Source organism: Eleutherodactylus coqui, chromosome 13, assembly GCF_035609145.1.
Source record: "Eleutherodactylus coqui strain aEleCoq1 chromosome 13, aEleCoq1.hap1, whole genome shotgun sequence".
Lineage (NCBI taxonomy): Eukaryota > Metazoa > Chordata > Amphibia > Anura > Eleutherodactylidae > Eleutherodactylus > Eleutherodactylus coqui.
The window spans coordinates 45188454-45204568 of record NC_089849.1 but is presented as its reverse complement, the minus strand read 5'-3'; the positions used below and the strand labels follow the sequence as shown (position 1 = coordinate 45204568).

At 47.8% G+C, this 16115-nt stretch overlaps 2 protein-coding genes across 3 annotated transcripts in view; one reads left to right on the top strand and one right to left on the bottom strand.

Moving 5' to 3' along the window:
• PNPO (pyridoxamine 5'-phosphate oxidase) overlaps positions 1-1662 on the bottom strand; it is a 29530-nt gene extending 27868 nt beyond the window's left edge. The window contains 2 exon segments of the mRNA XM_066586377.1: positions 1479-1610; positions 1612-1662. Coding sequence (XP_066442474.1) covers positions 1479-1610; positions 1612-1647 — 168 coding nt within the window. The 5' untranslated portion in view covers positions 1648-1662.
• Positions 1608-15662, top strand: LOC136587658 (uncharacterized). Of its 2 annotated transcripts, none has more exons than XM_066586376.1 (7): positions 1608-1737; positions 6368-6511; positions 8921-9390; positions 11267-11337; positions 11416-11724; positions 13636-13882; positions 15166-15662. In XM_066586376.1, exons 2-7 carry the CDS (start codon positions 6411-6413, stop codon positions 15417-15419), a joined length of 1452 nt encoding a protein of 483 aa, XP_066442473.1. In that variant the 5' UTR covers positions 1608-1737; positions 6368-6410; the 3' UTR covers positions 15420-15662. The 2 variants fall into 2 exon arrangements, with proteins under 2 accessions (XP_066442473.1, XP_066442472.1); XM_066586375.1 differs by having other exon boundaries at positions 8921-9402.
• Positions 15663-16115: the final 453 nt, after the last annotated feature.

Sequence of the window (16115 nt, the reverse complement as noted above, 5' to 3'; positions counted from 1 at the left end):
CAGCGCCCACTGGAGTCAGACAGGAAGCTGCAGCTCCATCTCATGTGTAGTGGCCGGCACTTGTAATTGCAGGTGCAGCTCTTATTGAAGTGAATTGAAGCCCAGCCTACAGTTACAAGTGCAGCTCCCATTACGGCAGCCTGGAAACCCCTTTATAACATGCATGTGAGACTCTGTCAATAGCATGGAGATAAGCGGTGTCCAGACATTACTGGGGGGGACAGAGCATTAGATCAGCTCCTGCTAACGTGTGGGGAGGACAGAGCATTAGATCCGCTCCTGCTGATGTGTGGGGGGGACAGAGCATTAGATCCGCTCCTGCTAACGTGTGCTTCTCTGTAGATACTTCTTACTCAATAAAGTGCTTCAGTGGAGGAAGCGACTCCTGAAACGCCATCTTGTCCGTTTCACGCTGTATTCTTCTTCGATGCATCGTATATACAATTTGGCGCACCTGACTGTTAAGACTACGTTACACCTACATTTAGGCCTGTGTCCCACGAATGTATTTGTGCGCGAACATTCTGACCGCTCAATACCCAGAAAATAGAAGCCATTGATGCTATTCGCGTTATGCAAAAAGTCGTATCACGCTATATTTTCCTGCGCATTCTGAACTCATTAAACTAATTAGCCGTTTCAATGGCTGACAGCGCTGGGGCGTGTTTTTCCACACACAATCGGGCACAACCTGGTTGCAAAAAGTACAGAAAAAAAAAATGCTGCTGTGCACGCAAATTTGCAACATCTGATGTGCAAAAATGCATCTCAAATCCGCTCACGTGACAGCGGCCTCAGGCCAGAGTCATACTGCGCATGTGCGATGCACAGAACAGAAGCCGTTAATTTCGTTCACATGCGCGTATGTTTTCTGAACATTTCGGTTGTGCGAAAAAACCCTGCGGCACGCTCTATTCTCCTGCGCATTTGCACACCAAAGCCCCCATAGAAGTCAATGGAGATGCGCAAATGCGTGCAAAATACGCAGCGAGATGCGTGAAACGCTGCGTAAATGTGCAGAAAAACGCATCTGGAACTCGTTAGACTAATTAGCCATTTCAACTGCTGCATTTTTTTTGCTGCGCCCAAACAGTATAGTAAAATACGCCAAAGCACGTGCAAAGAAAAAAAAGCATTGTTCGTCTTGCAAATACGCTGCGCTCATGCGTCCGCAGATATGCATGCGCTCGTGTGTCACCGGCCTAAGTGATAACTTGGCAGTGTCTACACAGCAGCGCACAAGGCCAGCTCCTAGGACGTTACCCATGGCAACCAATCAAGTCCAACTTTTATTTTGTACTCCAAAGCTTTATTTATATTGTTATGGACAAAACCCCTTATTTGCATTTGCATTGGTTTTCAATAATCTTCCCCAAGATGTATCTGGATGCACGACATCTTGCTTTAGCTGTGGTCGCAGTGCTGAGACTTGTAGTTCCCCGGTGCCCTCTGACAGCCCCGGGGTCATGACCTCTTACCTCATGGTCGCTGCGGTAAGTCTTCCGCATGCTGCTGAGGTCCATGATGTCACTTCCAACTGTCAGCGCCCGGGCGGCGGGTGACACACAGGCGAACCACAAGAGCCCGCGGCACGTAATCATACGAGATCCCAGCGGGCTGCAGGACCTTCCGTGACGTCACGGTCATGTGATCGGTCACGTGGGAGACGGAGGAAAGCCGTGGGACCTGGAGAAACGACAGTAATGGCCGCTCCGCGGAACTTCCCTGCGGTGTCAGGTAAATGAAGCCGTGCGCGGATGGAAGCGATCTGCGGGCAGACCGGGGCACGTGTGCCGGATGATCGGGTGTGTGCTGCAGGCTCTGTCCGGCTGTGCGGAGTGATACATCCAGGGAAGCTGCAGAACGACTGCTGCCGGGAAGGGTTTACTTTGATCTGCAGCCTGGGCATGCTGGGACTTGTAGTTCTCATCGCTGATCATACTGATTGCAGATATCCCATGCAAGCAGATAATATCTGCAGCCGTTGCATGCTGGGACTTGTAGTTCTCCCCCCTTATAATACTCATGTCTCTAATGACTACTGATATCCCATAAAATCTGGAGCCCGGGCATGCTGGGATTTGTAGTTCTCTCCTCTTAGGCGAGCAAATTGCGTGATTTTCTGGCTGTGCAACAACGCGAGAAAACGCTACAGAGCCTCCATGTTTATCGCATCGCACGAACTGGTGATTTTCGTGTGTTGCGTTTTTAACAATCGTGCGGCCTATTGACTTCCGTGATTTAAAAAAAAAAAAAAAAAATCCTGCGTTCTTCTCGCGAGCCGGTGCGATGCCAGAATATTGTCATAATCGCATATTTGGTGCAGATTTTTTTTCTTTTTTCTTCTTCTTGCAGCACAATCACTGTCGCCCGTATGATCAAGGCCCTATAGTGCGACCTCGTTCACACACTTGTATGCGGGTTTTTGTGCGATATGTCTGCGTTTTCTCGCGGCAATATCTACATTTTGTGTCGCTACAAAGTCGCGCTCTTTTCCCAGTATTTCCGGGTGGGCTTGAAATATAAGCCCTACCCCAAAAATAAGCCCTGGCTGCGTAAAAAAAATCCCAATACATCACTTAAGAGGCGCTGTCCGCTCCGCCGCACGTCTCCTCTGCAGCTCCGGCACTTGCTTCTGGGTCAGTGGTTCATAAACTCCGCCTCCAGGAAGCGCTGCCTCTGGTTGGCTGAGCAGGAGCGCTCGAGAGCCAAGTCTGCCGGAGCTGCGGAGGAGCCGTGCGGCGGAGCGGTCAGCGCCTCTTAGGTGAGGTATTGTGTGTTTTTGGTTTGTTTTATGTAACCAGGGGTTATTCTAGTGGGGTGGGGGGGTTGGACTTCCTCCTGTAATGCTGGGTTCCAACGGGATGGTTTCACCACGGAAATCTCACAGTTCTGTTGCAGCGAAAAACCGCGGGATAACCACAGCTTCAAAACCCGCGGCACTAAGCTGCGGGTTTCGGAGCGGCTTTGCCGCATGCTTCTGCATTGCGGCCGTCTCTCCCATAGAGAGGAGCAAGGCCGCAACGGAAAACAAAAAAGAAATTACATGCTGCGTCCCGGGAATCCACGCAGCGGCAACGGCTAATGCTGGCTTTGCCGCGACAGATTGTCCGCCCTGTGTGGACGAGATTTTTCACAAACCTCGTCCACATGGCCGGCTAATCCCAGGATCAGCGTCCGTAAACGGATTTGCTGCAGCGAAATTCCGCTGCAAATCTGCCCTGCGTGAACCCAGCCTTAACGTTGCATCGCACCGCACGAAAACTGCGTTTTTATGCGATGCAACACAAAGGAAGGCTCCATAGGGAAACATGGGCTACAAAAGATCACAAATTGTGTCAATATTCGGCGTGCTGCAATATATATATATTTTTTTCTTGCAATGTCGCAGCCTACAAAACATCACTAATGTGAAGGAACACATTGGAAAACATCGGCTTCACATACATGCGATCTGTAGTGCTGTCACATTGTGAGAAAATCGCGCCATTTTGTCACCCATGTGAAAGCAGCCTTAGACCCCCTGATCTGCAGTTTACAAGCTGCTCCTAGTTTCAGACTTTTTCCCTGAGGACGTGTCCCTGTAGGTTCTCCATGCTGGCTGTGGGGTCTGTGTGTCCCGGATGCTGCTGCTGTCACCTGCTCTCATGTATCTGCTCCGCTTCACCCCCGAGGACGTGTCTCTGCAGGTCCTCCATGTTGGCTGTGGGATCTGTGTGTCTCGGATGCTGCTGCTGTCACCTGCTCTCATGTATCTGCTCCGCTTCACCCCCGAGGACGTGTCTCTGCAGGTCCTCCATGCTGGCTGTGGGGTCTGTGTGTCCCGGATGCTGCTGCTGTCACTCGCTTTCATGTATTCCCTCCGCTTCACCCCTGAAGACGTGTCCCTGCAGGTCCTCCATGCTGGCTGTGTGTCCCGGATGCTGCTGCTGTCACCCGCTTTCATGTATTTGCTCCACTTCACCCCTGAGGACGTGTCTCTGCAGGTCCTCCATGCTGGCTGTGGGGTCTGTGTGTCCCGGATGCTGCTGCTGTCACCCGCTCTCATGTATCCGCTCCGCTTCACCCCTGAGGACGTGTCCCTGTAGGTTCTCCATGCTGGCTGTGGGGTCTGTGTGTCCCAGATGCTGCTGCTTTCACCGGCTCTCATGTATCCGCTTAGCTTCACCAAGGACGTGTCCCTGCAGGTCCTCTATGCTGGCTGTGGGGTCTGTGTGTCCCGGATGCTGCTGCTGTCACTTGCTTTTTTATGTATCCGCTCCGCTGCACCCCTGAGGATGTGTCCCTGCAGGTCCTCCATGCTGGCTGTGGGGTCTGTGTGTCCCGGATGCTGCTGTTGTCACTTGCTTTTTTATGTATCCGCTCCGCTGCACCCCTGAGGATGTGTCCCTGCAGGTCCTCCATGCTGGCTGTGGGGTCTGTGTGTCCCGGATGCTGCTGTTGTCACTCGCTTTTTATGTATTCGCTCCGCTTCACCCCTGAAGACGTGTCCCTGCAGGTCCACTATGCTGGCTGTGGGATCTGTGTGTCCCAGATGCTGCTACTGTCACTCACTTTCATATATCTGCTCCGCTGCACCCCTGAGGATGTGTCCCTGCAGGTCCTCCATGCTGGCTGTGGGGTCTGTGTGCCCCGGATGCTGCTGCTGTCACCCACTCTCACGTATCCGCTCCGCTTCACCCCTGAGGACGTGTCCCTGCAGGTCCTCTATGCTGGCTGTGGGGTCTGTGTGTCCCGGATGCTGCTGCTTTCACCCGCTCTCATGTATCCGCTCTACTTCACCCTGAGTCCGCCGTGGACGCTCTGCTACACTTGTTGGAGAAAGCTGCAGCCAGAGCAGCGGTGAACGCTTATCTCCACGGGAAAAAAAGGATTGGGGTTTGGATTCAGTCTGTTCCATCCTTCGTTCCTCCAGTGTTTGTTATCTGTTGGGGAAAGGTTGGGAGGCGCCCTACAGACTGAAGTTATGGCGTACCACCAAGGTCTGCGGGACTGTTTGACTCTTGTCCAGTCTGTCTAGGGCCTTAAAGGGTTATTCCAACTAATAATTACTATGGTGGCAGAGGGGGAATACTCAGCTGTCATCTGCCATGCTCTGCTCCCCGAGCCACCGTTACGCTCCCCTGGTCGGTCTGTTTACTTTGCCTGCAGTGGTCATGTAGTTATTTACTTGTGATCACTGCAACCAATATGAGGCCTCAGCATTGGACGTCATCAGTGGCTCTCCCTAATCAGACTACATTAGAACCCTTGTGACTGGCTAAAAGACCCGGTGAGGCTGTGGCATCGGAGTGGCGAAACGGCGTTCTATCGCCGCAGTGAGTTTTTTTTTGCTAAAAAAATAGTTTTGGGCGGGGGGGGCAAAACTAAATAAAAAACATGATGTCAACAACTCCTTTAATACTGAGTGAAGAGGGGGGGGGGGGGGGGGTAGTAAGAGAGAGCAGATGCATCCAGGGACAATTCTCCATCAGATTCAACAAGGCAGCCGGCTAGGTGAGGGAGTTACAAAGGCATCACAGCAAAATGGTAGGAAACTGGTAATGAAGACGGCTTAGAAAGTTGTTTAATTTTCCATTTAGGGCACAAATGAATATTAAAAAAATTCAATTCAAAGTTGTCCACAACCTTTTAACCCCTTGCAATCCAATTTTGGATTCAGGGTTTCCTAGAAGACTTTCTTTTTCTGCCAATATACAATGGTGCCATCTGCTGGTTAGAGCCAGTACTGCGGTGTGGGACATGCCGGAGAGGCCCCCCGACAATATACAATAAGAATACCCTGCCGGACGTCTTCCGAGATCAGAGCTGCACAGGCTTGAATCAGAATGTAGGAAGACGTCAGACAGTGGATTGGAAAGGGTTAAAGGGGTTATCTGGGGACATGCTTTGGTTCAAACAGTTGTTCAGCCTGTGGTAGTAAAGTAATAGAGTACTCCCCTTCCCCGATCCCCTGCCGCTTCGCCACCTCCCGGTCCTCACTGGTCTTCACTTCTGGGTGCAGTGAGCAGGTGATAACACCCCCAACAAAAGGGGCATGTGACCGCTGCAGCCAATCACCGGCAATGTTCAGCCAGTGAATGGCCACGGCGCTCACGTGACCTTGTGTGGGGTCGTCATCGCTCCCTTCCTAGCGATACGGCAGGGGATCGGGGAGGGAAGTAAGTGCTCTGCTACTTGACTGCCGCAGGATGAACAATTGTTTTTGAAGAGCAGCATGTCCACAGATAACCCCTTTAAGCTGTTGTTTGATTACTCGTACGGATGGTTTTTCCCTATATTGGTCATTAGCAAACATCCCCTTCTAAGCCCGTGTTCTCCAGATGATCACTGCCTTCATTTATTGTCCGCTTGTATAATCCTTTAGGCAACTAGAGCGCATCCCTGTGCAGACCGCTCCAGACAGACAGATGAACCGCTGTGCAGATCCTGAACATGGCCAAGAAGAGTCCGACAACACCCTCAACAATGCGCCCACACACAGCGTGCAAGATGGCGTCCAGACACCCAGGTAAGAGAGTTAGTAACCCAGCTGAAAATAGACACATGCCCGTCCAGTTCAGCCTATTACTCCCCCCACCCCCCAATGTTGATCCAGAGGAAGGAAGAATACATCAATGATGTAGAAGCCAATTTTCCTTATTTTAAGGGGAAAAAATTACTTCTGGACTCCAATTTGGAATAATCCCCGGATCACTGACCTTTCTGGAGTAATCGGTGATATAACATGTTATATTGTAATACTCAAGAAAGGTGAGTTCATCCTCAGGAAGAGAATTCCATAGTCTCGCTGCTCTTACAGTAAGGAACCCCCTTCTATGTCGGTGCAGAAACCTTCTTTCCTCTAGATGTAGAGGACACCCACTTGTTACAGTCACAGTCCTGGGTGTAAATAGATGATGGGAGAGATCTCTGTATTGTCCCCTGATATATTTATACATAGTTATTAGGTTGCCCCTCAGGCATCTTTTTTTTCTAAACTAAATAATCCCACTTTTGATAACCTCTCTGGGTATTGTAGTCCATCCATTCTGTCAATTACTTTAGTTGCTTGAGCGGGTTGCCCTTTGTACCCGTTCAAGCACTGATATATTCTTCTTGAGTATCTGTGCCCAAAACTGTCCACAATACTCTATATGTGGTCTGACCAGTGACTTGTAAAGAGGAAGAACAATGTTCTCGTCATGCGCCCCTAGACCTCTTTTGATGCACCCCATGATACTATTTGCCTTGGCAGCAGCTGCCTGACACTGGTTGCTCCAGTTAAGCTTACAGTTAACTAAAATCCCCACCTCCTTTTCCATGTCGGTGTTACCCAGTGGTTTCCCATTTAGTGTGTAATGATGACATGTATTTCCCTGCTAATGTGCAGAACTTGACATTTATCAGGGTTATTTTTCTGCCCGAGCCCCCAAACTTATCCATGTACTGTCAACTCCTGTTAATTACTTTATATAATTACTTTATAAAACAGCAAATGTTGCTGTTTTACTGCACAATCCTTCTATCAGGTCATTAATAAATATATTAAAAAGAATAGGGCCCAAAACTGACCCCTGTGCTACCTCACAAGTAATGGTGGCCCCTCCAATACTGCCCCCTGTGGTACCCCAACAGTAACGGTGACTCTGAATATGTAGTATTATTAACCACCCTCTGATTTCTATCACTGAGCCAGTGATAATCCTTCAAACGATTGAAAGATTGACAGTTCTAGCAATCATTTTGCATAAAGTGCTAATGGATACTAATGGCCATTAGTACTTTGTTAACTTCCTTTGCATGTAAATGAACTTCCAGGAGTTGCTTACAGAACACAGCAGGTGGCATGAGCTCTGCAATCAGCTCCTTTGTTCTTCCATGGGCTGTCAGCTGAATACAATGCAATCAGCTGCTCCTGTGCAGAACAGAGTGCAGTCTGTGTTATCTACTCTCCAGCTGAAGGATGGATTTTAAGCTCAACTTAAAATCATCCCTCAACCTAAGTGTGAACAATGGTAGCATTTACACACAATTATCACTCATATGCCATCGTTTGAATGAATTTTGAGCAATAATCATTACCTGTAAATGGGGCTTTACTTACCCACTTACACGCATTGTCACCCAGACCAAGCATTCTTATTTTATACACCAACCTTTTATCCGGCACAGTATCAAACGCTTTGGAAAAGTCCAGATACACAAGATCCAGTGACTCTCCCCGGTCCAGTCTAGGACTTACCTCCTCGTAGAAGCAGATCAGGTTGGTTTGACAGGAGCGACCCCTCATAAACCCATGCTGATACGGAGTTATACAGTCATTTTCCTTGAGGTACTCCAGAGTAGCATCTCTGTTGGAAGTAATACTTACCGGCCCTTAGTTTCCAGGTTCACTTTTCGACCCCTCTTTAAATATGGGCACCACATTTGCTATGTGCCATACCAGTGGAACAGACCCGGTCACTATTGAGTCCTTAAATGTAAGAAACAACCACTTAATTCCCTTAGAACCCGGGGGTGAATGCCATCAGGACCGGGCAATTTGTCCATTTTAATCTTTTTAAGGTGGCTCTGCAGTTCTTTCTGGGTTAAACTGATGACGTTTAGTGGAGAGTTTACTTTATAATGCTGCATTTCACCTGACATTTCCTTTGTGAATACACTGGAGAAGAAAAACTATTTAATCAATTTTCTTTCTCCTCATCACCATCTACAATTTTTCCTACGTTCCAATTCTGTCCGTTCAGTTGTATCCAACTCTTGGATACTCTGTAGACCAGTCCTCTCCATGCTTCGCCATTCTCTACGGCTGCTTCCAATTGCCTGATGTCGATTCCCATATCCTCCTTGATGTGTCCAGCCAACGTGTCTTTTGTCTTCCCTGTTTCCTTTTACCACTGACCATTTCAAGTAGCATCTTTTTTCTTTCATGTTCCAGATTGTCCTGTTTGTCTTCATCAATTTCACACAAAGCTGAAGAGGAGTTCTCTTCCAGGAAACGTCAAAGAACCTTGAATGGACCTCTGTGCTCGCCCACAATCCATAAGCCCCAAACCAACACTTCACAAGATGTTCAAAGTACTAATGACCATGAAAGAAGACCTGATAGAGATACAAGTTGTCTCCAAGGTCCTGGAGAACCATACCGGACTGCACGGCCTGGAAGCCGGGTAACTGCACTTTATTCTGAGTTAGTTCGGGAACTGGAGGCACAGATTGCAGAACTGCATCAAATCTTGGCTTCTCGGGATGAAGCCGCTAAAGTACAAGAATGGAAAATCCAGGAACTGGAGAAAGAAAATCAAGAATTAAGAAGGCATGTCCAGACATTGGAGGAGCAGAATGATGCTTTGTCTCGTAGGGGACTCTGTGCAATAAAGGAAGGGGACCGACTTGTGGGACCAGATGGTCAGTCTGTGGGTGAGAGGTGTTTGTAAATCCATGTATGAGAACTTCCACAAGGAGCAAATAAAAACACTTTTAGGGCAGTTTCACCCACTGGGGGTTTTAGATTTTAAAGCCATAGCTTTCAACACCAGAAGTGGATCCATCAAGGAGAAGTAGGAATCCTTTTATATTTCCCAATCCATTTCTGACTTTGGTTCAAAAATATGCATGGAAAGCTGTGCTCCCCCCTCCCCTCCTCAAAAAAAAAGCCATCTCTGAAACCTCCTGTAGCTTAGTTTGCTGCAGTTCTTCTGTAGCTGAAAAATCAGCAGCAAATCCGCACCATTTCTTGCAGATTTTGATGCAGTTCTGCAGCATAATTTGAATTCAGATTCAGGGCTCAGTCAGACGAGCGGCGATCTGCGCGAAAGAACGTCCGCCCCGCATGTGGGTGAAAATCCGCATGACCATGTCCATTGCCACCCGTATGTTCTTTCTTTGGCAGGTGCGGATATTTTTCTGCGCAGATCGCCCCTCGTCTGACTGAGCCCTGAAGGAGTAAAAATCAGCTACGGATCTGCACCAAAATCCACACCACAGGATAGATGATAAATGATTGATCGCTGGGGCTCTGACTGCTGGAACCGCGGGGATTGCCAGAAGGGCATATCCTGAGTCCACAAGGTGAATGGAATAGCTGTGCGCATGACCACTGCTCCGTTCACTTATATGGGGCTCTTCTTGGCTAGTGAATCTAGTGATGGTCACAAATGCGCACTATCACTCCATTCACCTAACTGGTTGGAGGTATGCCATTCTTGTGATCCGTCGGGGACCCAGCAATCGGACCCCCAGCAATTACTCATTTATTACCTATCCTTTTGGATAGTTTATAAATTATTTTGATTGGGTAACCCATTTCAGAGTTCTTACAGACCTCACTGAGCTGGTAGACTTATTCTGTATACAAGTGGTTGACCAAAAGACTGCGTAACTTCAAATTCCATGTCCAATGCTTGGTTACCACTGCATTCATTTCGATGCAAGTGCTGGAGATTGCTGAGCGTTTGAACTCGGCTATTTTCGACGTTCCCATTGAAATAAATGGAGCAGTGGCTGAGCATACATGTTGCTGCTCTATTCTTTATGCCAGTCTCGCAGAGGGATGTGGGACCTCCGTTCTGGTGATTGGTGGGGGTCTGATCGCTGGGACCCTCACCAATCAGCTAGTTTTACCCTATCCTGCAGATGGGGGATAACTTGATGTCACCGGAATTCCCCTTTTAAGGTCTCTTTACATTGAGCAGCTATCATTCAGTCGAAGCGTACAAATAGCAGTTGTTTGCTTTTACACACAGCGCTAATTGTTCATTAGTCGTTTGTCGACATATAGTCATCTCCATGTAAGTTCATTTGCAAGTCGGTTAAGTACAAATGACTCTGAGTTTACACCAGACGACTTTTGATCAACCAGCGTTTTTTTTTGTTTTTGTTTTTTTTCTTCATTATTTCATGTGAGCTGATACGAAACAAATAGTGGGCAATTTAACGCCCGTCACCCTGTGTCATTCGGATGATAGTCTATTGGTGCAGAGCCACCCCCCTAGGCTTTACACAGCATCGGTGTTATGGCCACAATAACTGGACCCCTTTGGGTTAGAGTACATTTAAATTTGCAGCTCCTAAGATTTCAGTTCACTTTGGGCAGAGGCGGCGTGTCCGTGTCGCTGTAGATGCTTAAAAAATGGCCATATCATGACTCCGGAGCACAAACCACTGCTTCTATTGGATCCACAAAAGAGAAGTCTTTCCTCTATACATTTAGGATCCACTTCTGGAGTTGGTTTGTAAAAAAAAAAAGTTGGCAATTGTTTTGAATACTGCTTTTCCTTCTCAGTGGTCACTGACGGCAACATCTCCTTCTTGAAGAACCTGGCTGGATTTCTGGAGACAAATTCAGAATCGCAGGTAGTTGTTTACTCTAGGCGTAGTTGTCTTTCCATTTATGTAAATGTATAATTCACTCAATTTTTTTTCCTTCCATAGGCCTCCCTTCCCCAAACCTCATCTACACCCCTCCCGTCAAGTGAAAGCAAGCTCCCCTCAGCAGAAAACCTAGCATCCCCTATTCCACCACCCACGCCGGAGCCTGGGCATCCTAATGCACCAAATGACGTGACCAGCGCTCCTCCAGATGCCATGCTGCGGGTCTCCGGGGTGACAAGTGGCTTCCAGTATTGGATGAAGATGGATGATGGTGTAGAGAACACAATACCTGAATCTTGTGTGTTATGGGAGGAACCACTACAAGAAACATTGCCAGATGGGACTCCTGCGTGGGCTTCACCTATAGAGGTATGTATCTTTTTATGTAGATCAGTGACCTCCACACAGCAAATTACACTGTGTAACAAAAAAAAAATGTTGCTAGTTTTGTGTTGCCTAGGTCAAATGTAACTGGTAGCGTGTTTTTATTGAGTCGTAACTTTGATTTTGTACTAGTTGAGCAGGTATTTCAGCTGACCCTATATCTGTGCAGCTCATCACTGTGTGCATCAGACCCAATTATGTCAGACTGCAAACAAGCATGTCATTGCGCATGCATATGTTTGTTTTTGCAAGCCTGGAGCTGCCTGGAAATCTGAAGTATACTTTCTGGTGTTTTCAGGAGACATTTGGACAAAGTATCCACACTGGTTCTCCTAATGGCCGTTTTGGACGGGATGAGCTGTCAAGCAAATGATGCCTGACGCTCGTCCGTTCCAGTAATGCTTGCTCCTCTTGTGCTGTTACACAGGAGAAAATATTGTCTTCAACACTCACAGTGCTGCCAGCATGGCAGTGGAGAGTTACTGGGAGCGTTCTCCCCCTACCCGCCTCCATTCACAGTAAAGCCTGGTTTAGACACAACATTTATCGCTCAAAAAAATCTTTTCGTTGTGTGCTTTTACAGCGCAAGGTGAATGCTCAAATGTTAAGCGATCACCTTGCGCTCCGAGCAGGGGATGCAGAAGACAAGCATCCCCCGCTTGTCTTCTCCACCCAGCTGTTCTCTGCTCAGAGCACCTGGCTGTTATACAGCCGAGCTCTCCGAGCGGAGTATGAAGAACACAGCTGGACAGCTGTGTTCTTCATACCCCACCTGTCTTCAGCACGTTGAAAGAACAGCGATTCCTTAATGAAAACGGCCCAATGTCAGTGCAGTTAGACACAACGATGATCTCTCAAAAGACGGCTTTCAGTGATTTTTGAGCAAAAATTGTTGTGTCTAAATCAGCCAAAGGGTTCCTGTCTACGGGCGGGTTTTCATTATGTTCCCCGCGGTGATAATCCGGCCGCGGGGAACGCAGTGAAAGTTCTCCATAGCGTTGCTATGGAGAGTGCTTCCCCCCCACCCCTGTCCACGAGCAGAGAATCATTGCAGTTCTCTGCGCGCGGACGGCAAATCGCAGCATGCTGCGATTTGCCGCGATTCTCCGCTGTCAGCCTATCTGTCAGATAGCCTGACCAGTGGAGAACTGTCTGCCGGCTCCTGCTCCCAGGTAGCGTCTCCTGGCCCGCTCCACCTCCATTTTGGCAGTGTTGTAAGCGATACCAAGGATACTAGCTCCTGTGTAACAGCATAATAGCGAGTATCACTAGTTCAAGTGTTGGGCATCGTTTGCCTGACAGCTCGTCCTGTCTAAAAGGACCATAAGGCCTTGAGAGACTGCAAATACATACTTAGAATCTCATGAGGCCATTGGAAAACCCATGCGGATACCTTTTGTCCGATTGTCTCCTGCAAACAGAAAGCATACTTCAGATTTCCAGGCAGCTCTAGATTTGCAAAGACAAACAGATGCACACGCTATGTGCAATGAAATGTTTGTTTACAATCTGCCACATTTGGTTGTGATGCACACAGATAGGGCCAAAATACCAGCTCAATTGGTACAAAACCATAGTTCTAGATCAGTAAAAGTGCTTTACCAGTTACACGTGACCCAGGCAACTTAAAACTGGCATTACATACTTGGGCACAAAAAAAGCTTTGTTACCTACTGATGTTTGAGTGTAAATAAATGTTAATGTTGATTTTAATTAGGCTTACTGATTTTATGCAAACAAGAATAAGGAAAAATCACAGGATTTATTGCATAATAGGAATTTTTAAATAGTTTTCTGGCCACAAACCCAAAATTTAGAGCTACTGAGAGATATTTTACACCATAATTCATGTAAGCAAAATGTGCTAATTTTAAGTTGTGTCTTCTCTATGTTTAGAGTAATGGACGTCCTAAACTGGAGTTGGTGCCAGCATCTGGGGTGTACATCACTTACCAGCAGCTGGAGGACCTATCTCTTATCCCGCCAGATAAACCCAAACTAATGACCCGGCGACTGCTGGATTACTTCTTCTCTAGGGAGACCCTGGCACGATCTTCAGCCACAGGACAGCGGATTGCGCATAATAATACCACTATGGAGAAACCCCTACGGCTGCCTGATACAGTAGTAACTGCCATCAAAGGTGAGGGTCCACTTCATCGCTCTGCTGGGGAGGGGAAATGGAGAGAAAAGTTCAATGTTTTTTCAGTAATTTACATATTTAGAGAGTGGAAAGAGCAAAATAAAGTTCTGCCCTCCCCTATTCCCCATGAGCCAGTGCTCCCCAGCCTATGGCACATATCTACACAAAGGCAATTGGCATCTTAAAGCCCTCCAGGTCTTGCAGTTGATTTTTGTATTGAAAATGGTAAAACTTTCAGTCATTTGCCATGTAGGGTGTTCACATGTGGAGGAAAAGCCCGCTATGTGCATTTGTTGATGATGGATTTTTCCACCACGTACGAATGCACCCCGAAGATGGCCATACACAGAAGTAGGCTGCTAGTCAACCACTGGATGAACCATGAGCGAATGGTGAACATTCGTTACACTGATGCAGCCATACACACTTAAAGGCGTTGTACCAACACAGAATTGTATCCCCTATACAGAGGAGAGGTGATAAGTCTGATGGGGGTCTCACCGTTGAGACCCCACTGATCTGAGAATGGGGATCCTGTGTCTCCCTCTTCTTGTCAGTGTGAGCTCTCAGCACCCGTTCACAGCGACATGAGGATTAAATAGAGAGGCCGTTGCACATACACAGCGCTGCTCCATTCATTTCAGTGAGGCTGACGTAAATACTTGTACTCCGCTATCTCCAGCAGGCCTAGTGAGGATGGAGTGGCACCACGCATGCACAACTGCAGCTCCATTCACTCTCCTCAGTGGGGGTGCCAAACCCATGGGTGGCGGCTTCCCCGGGCCAAACCCATGGGTGGCGGCTTCCCCGGGCCAAACCCATGGGTGGCGGCTTCCCCGGGCCAAACCCATGGGTGGCGGCTTCCCCGGGCCAAACCCATGGGTGGCGGCTTCCCCGGGCCAAACCCATGGGTGGCGGCTTCCCCGGGCCAAACCCATGGGTGGCGGCTTCCCCGGGCCATACCCTTCCCTAAACCTCATCTACACCCTTCCCATCAAATGAAAGCAAGGAAGCTATCCGCTTGACAGTGTTGCCCTTTTGTGCTTGTTGATTCCAAGAAACGCATTTGCACTCGCCCTCCAGGTTTATGCATTGGCGCCGTTGGAAGTTCTAGCATTCATACTCATGTGTGAAATAACCTTCCCGCTGTTACTATTCTAAGTTTCTAAAATCAAACTGAAACTGTAAGAAAGTTGTATGTCCCCTCCGATCTCACAAAATGCATCACTTCAGAAATTATCTGACAAGTATCCATTTCTAATCGTTTTTGTCTTCTTTTCCAGCCTATGTGACAAGGGCTTGTGGCCGTGGCTGTAACTTCAATGCAGTTATAAACAGTAAATGCGGCACGTCCCGAAGGGCCGTGAAAAAGATGTCCATACGCATTGACTGGACAGAGGGAGGCACTAAACACTGCCCCAGAACTGTAGCTAAAGCACCAGCTCAGAGGCTGCAATCTCCGAATGAAAAGGCTGCAGTCACTGGAACAAAGGCAACAGAGACATTGATCACAGAGAACGTGCCACAGGACAGCTGAGTGTCTCTGCACTGAGTTACGAATGTTCAGGCAACCCATTGCAAAATGCTTTAAAACTACTGGATAAGAAATGATATAAAGTTGTCCAAAGCAGCCTTTGCTGCAGCGAGCACAGGTGACGCAGAATGACTGTGGGTGCATTAATACGCATGTTCCATTGGTATCTGTACATTTAACACTGGGAAAATACAATTGGTCTGTTTGTAAATTTGGGTGCATAATATAAAGTCTGCATGGAAATGAGCGTTCTTGAAGAAAATCCACCACAAAGCAACGATGCGAGGTCTAGAGGCAGTAGATAATTTACACTATGAATTTGCAGCAAATATGTGTTACATGTCTGGACTTACCCTAAAGTCATATGGCCAGTTCTTAGGAAAGGCCATACATAGTTAAATGGTATGGGCCTAAAATATGCTTATGCCTAGTTCCAAGCTACTGAATAGATGGTTATGGCAATTTTGCGAAAAAGGTGGGGTTATTTCCCCCCCCCCCCCCCCCCCAATGTTTTCTGTACGTGGCTTGAACTTTCAATCTTATGTTAGTTCAGATAACACACAGCAGTACCTCTGTACTGCAGTGTATTATCTCTTCGATCCTCGCAGTAGCAGTGGGACCCCAGTTGTTGGTTATAGTTGGCTCCCTCTGTGAATGGCGTGGTCTCGGCTCCTGAGGCCATACCTTTTATAGGCCGCT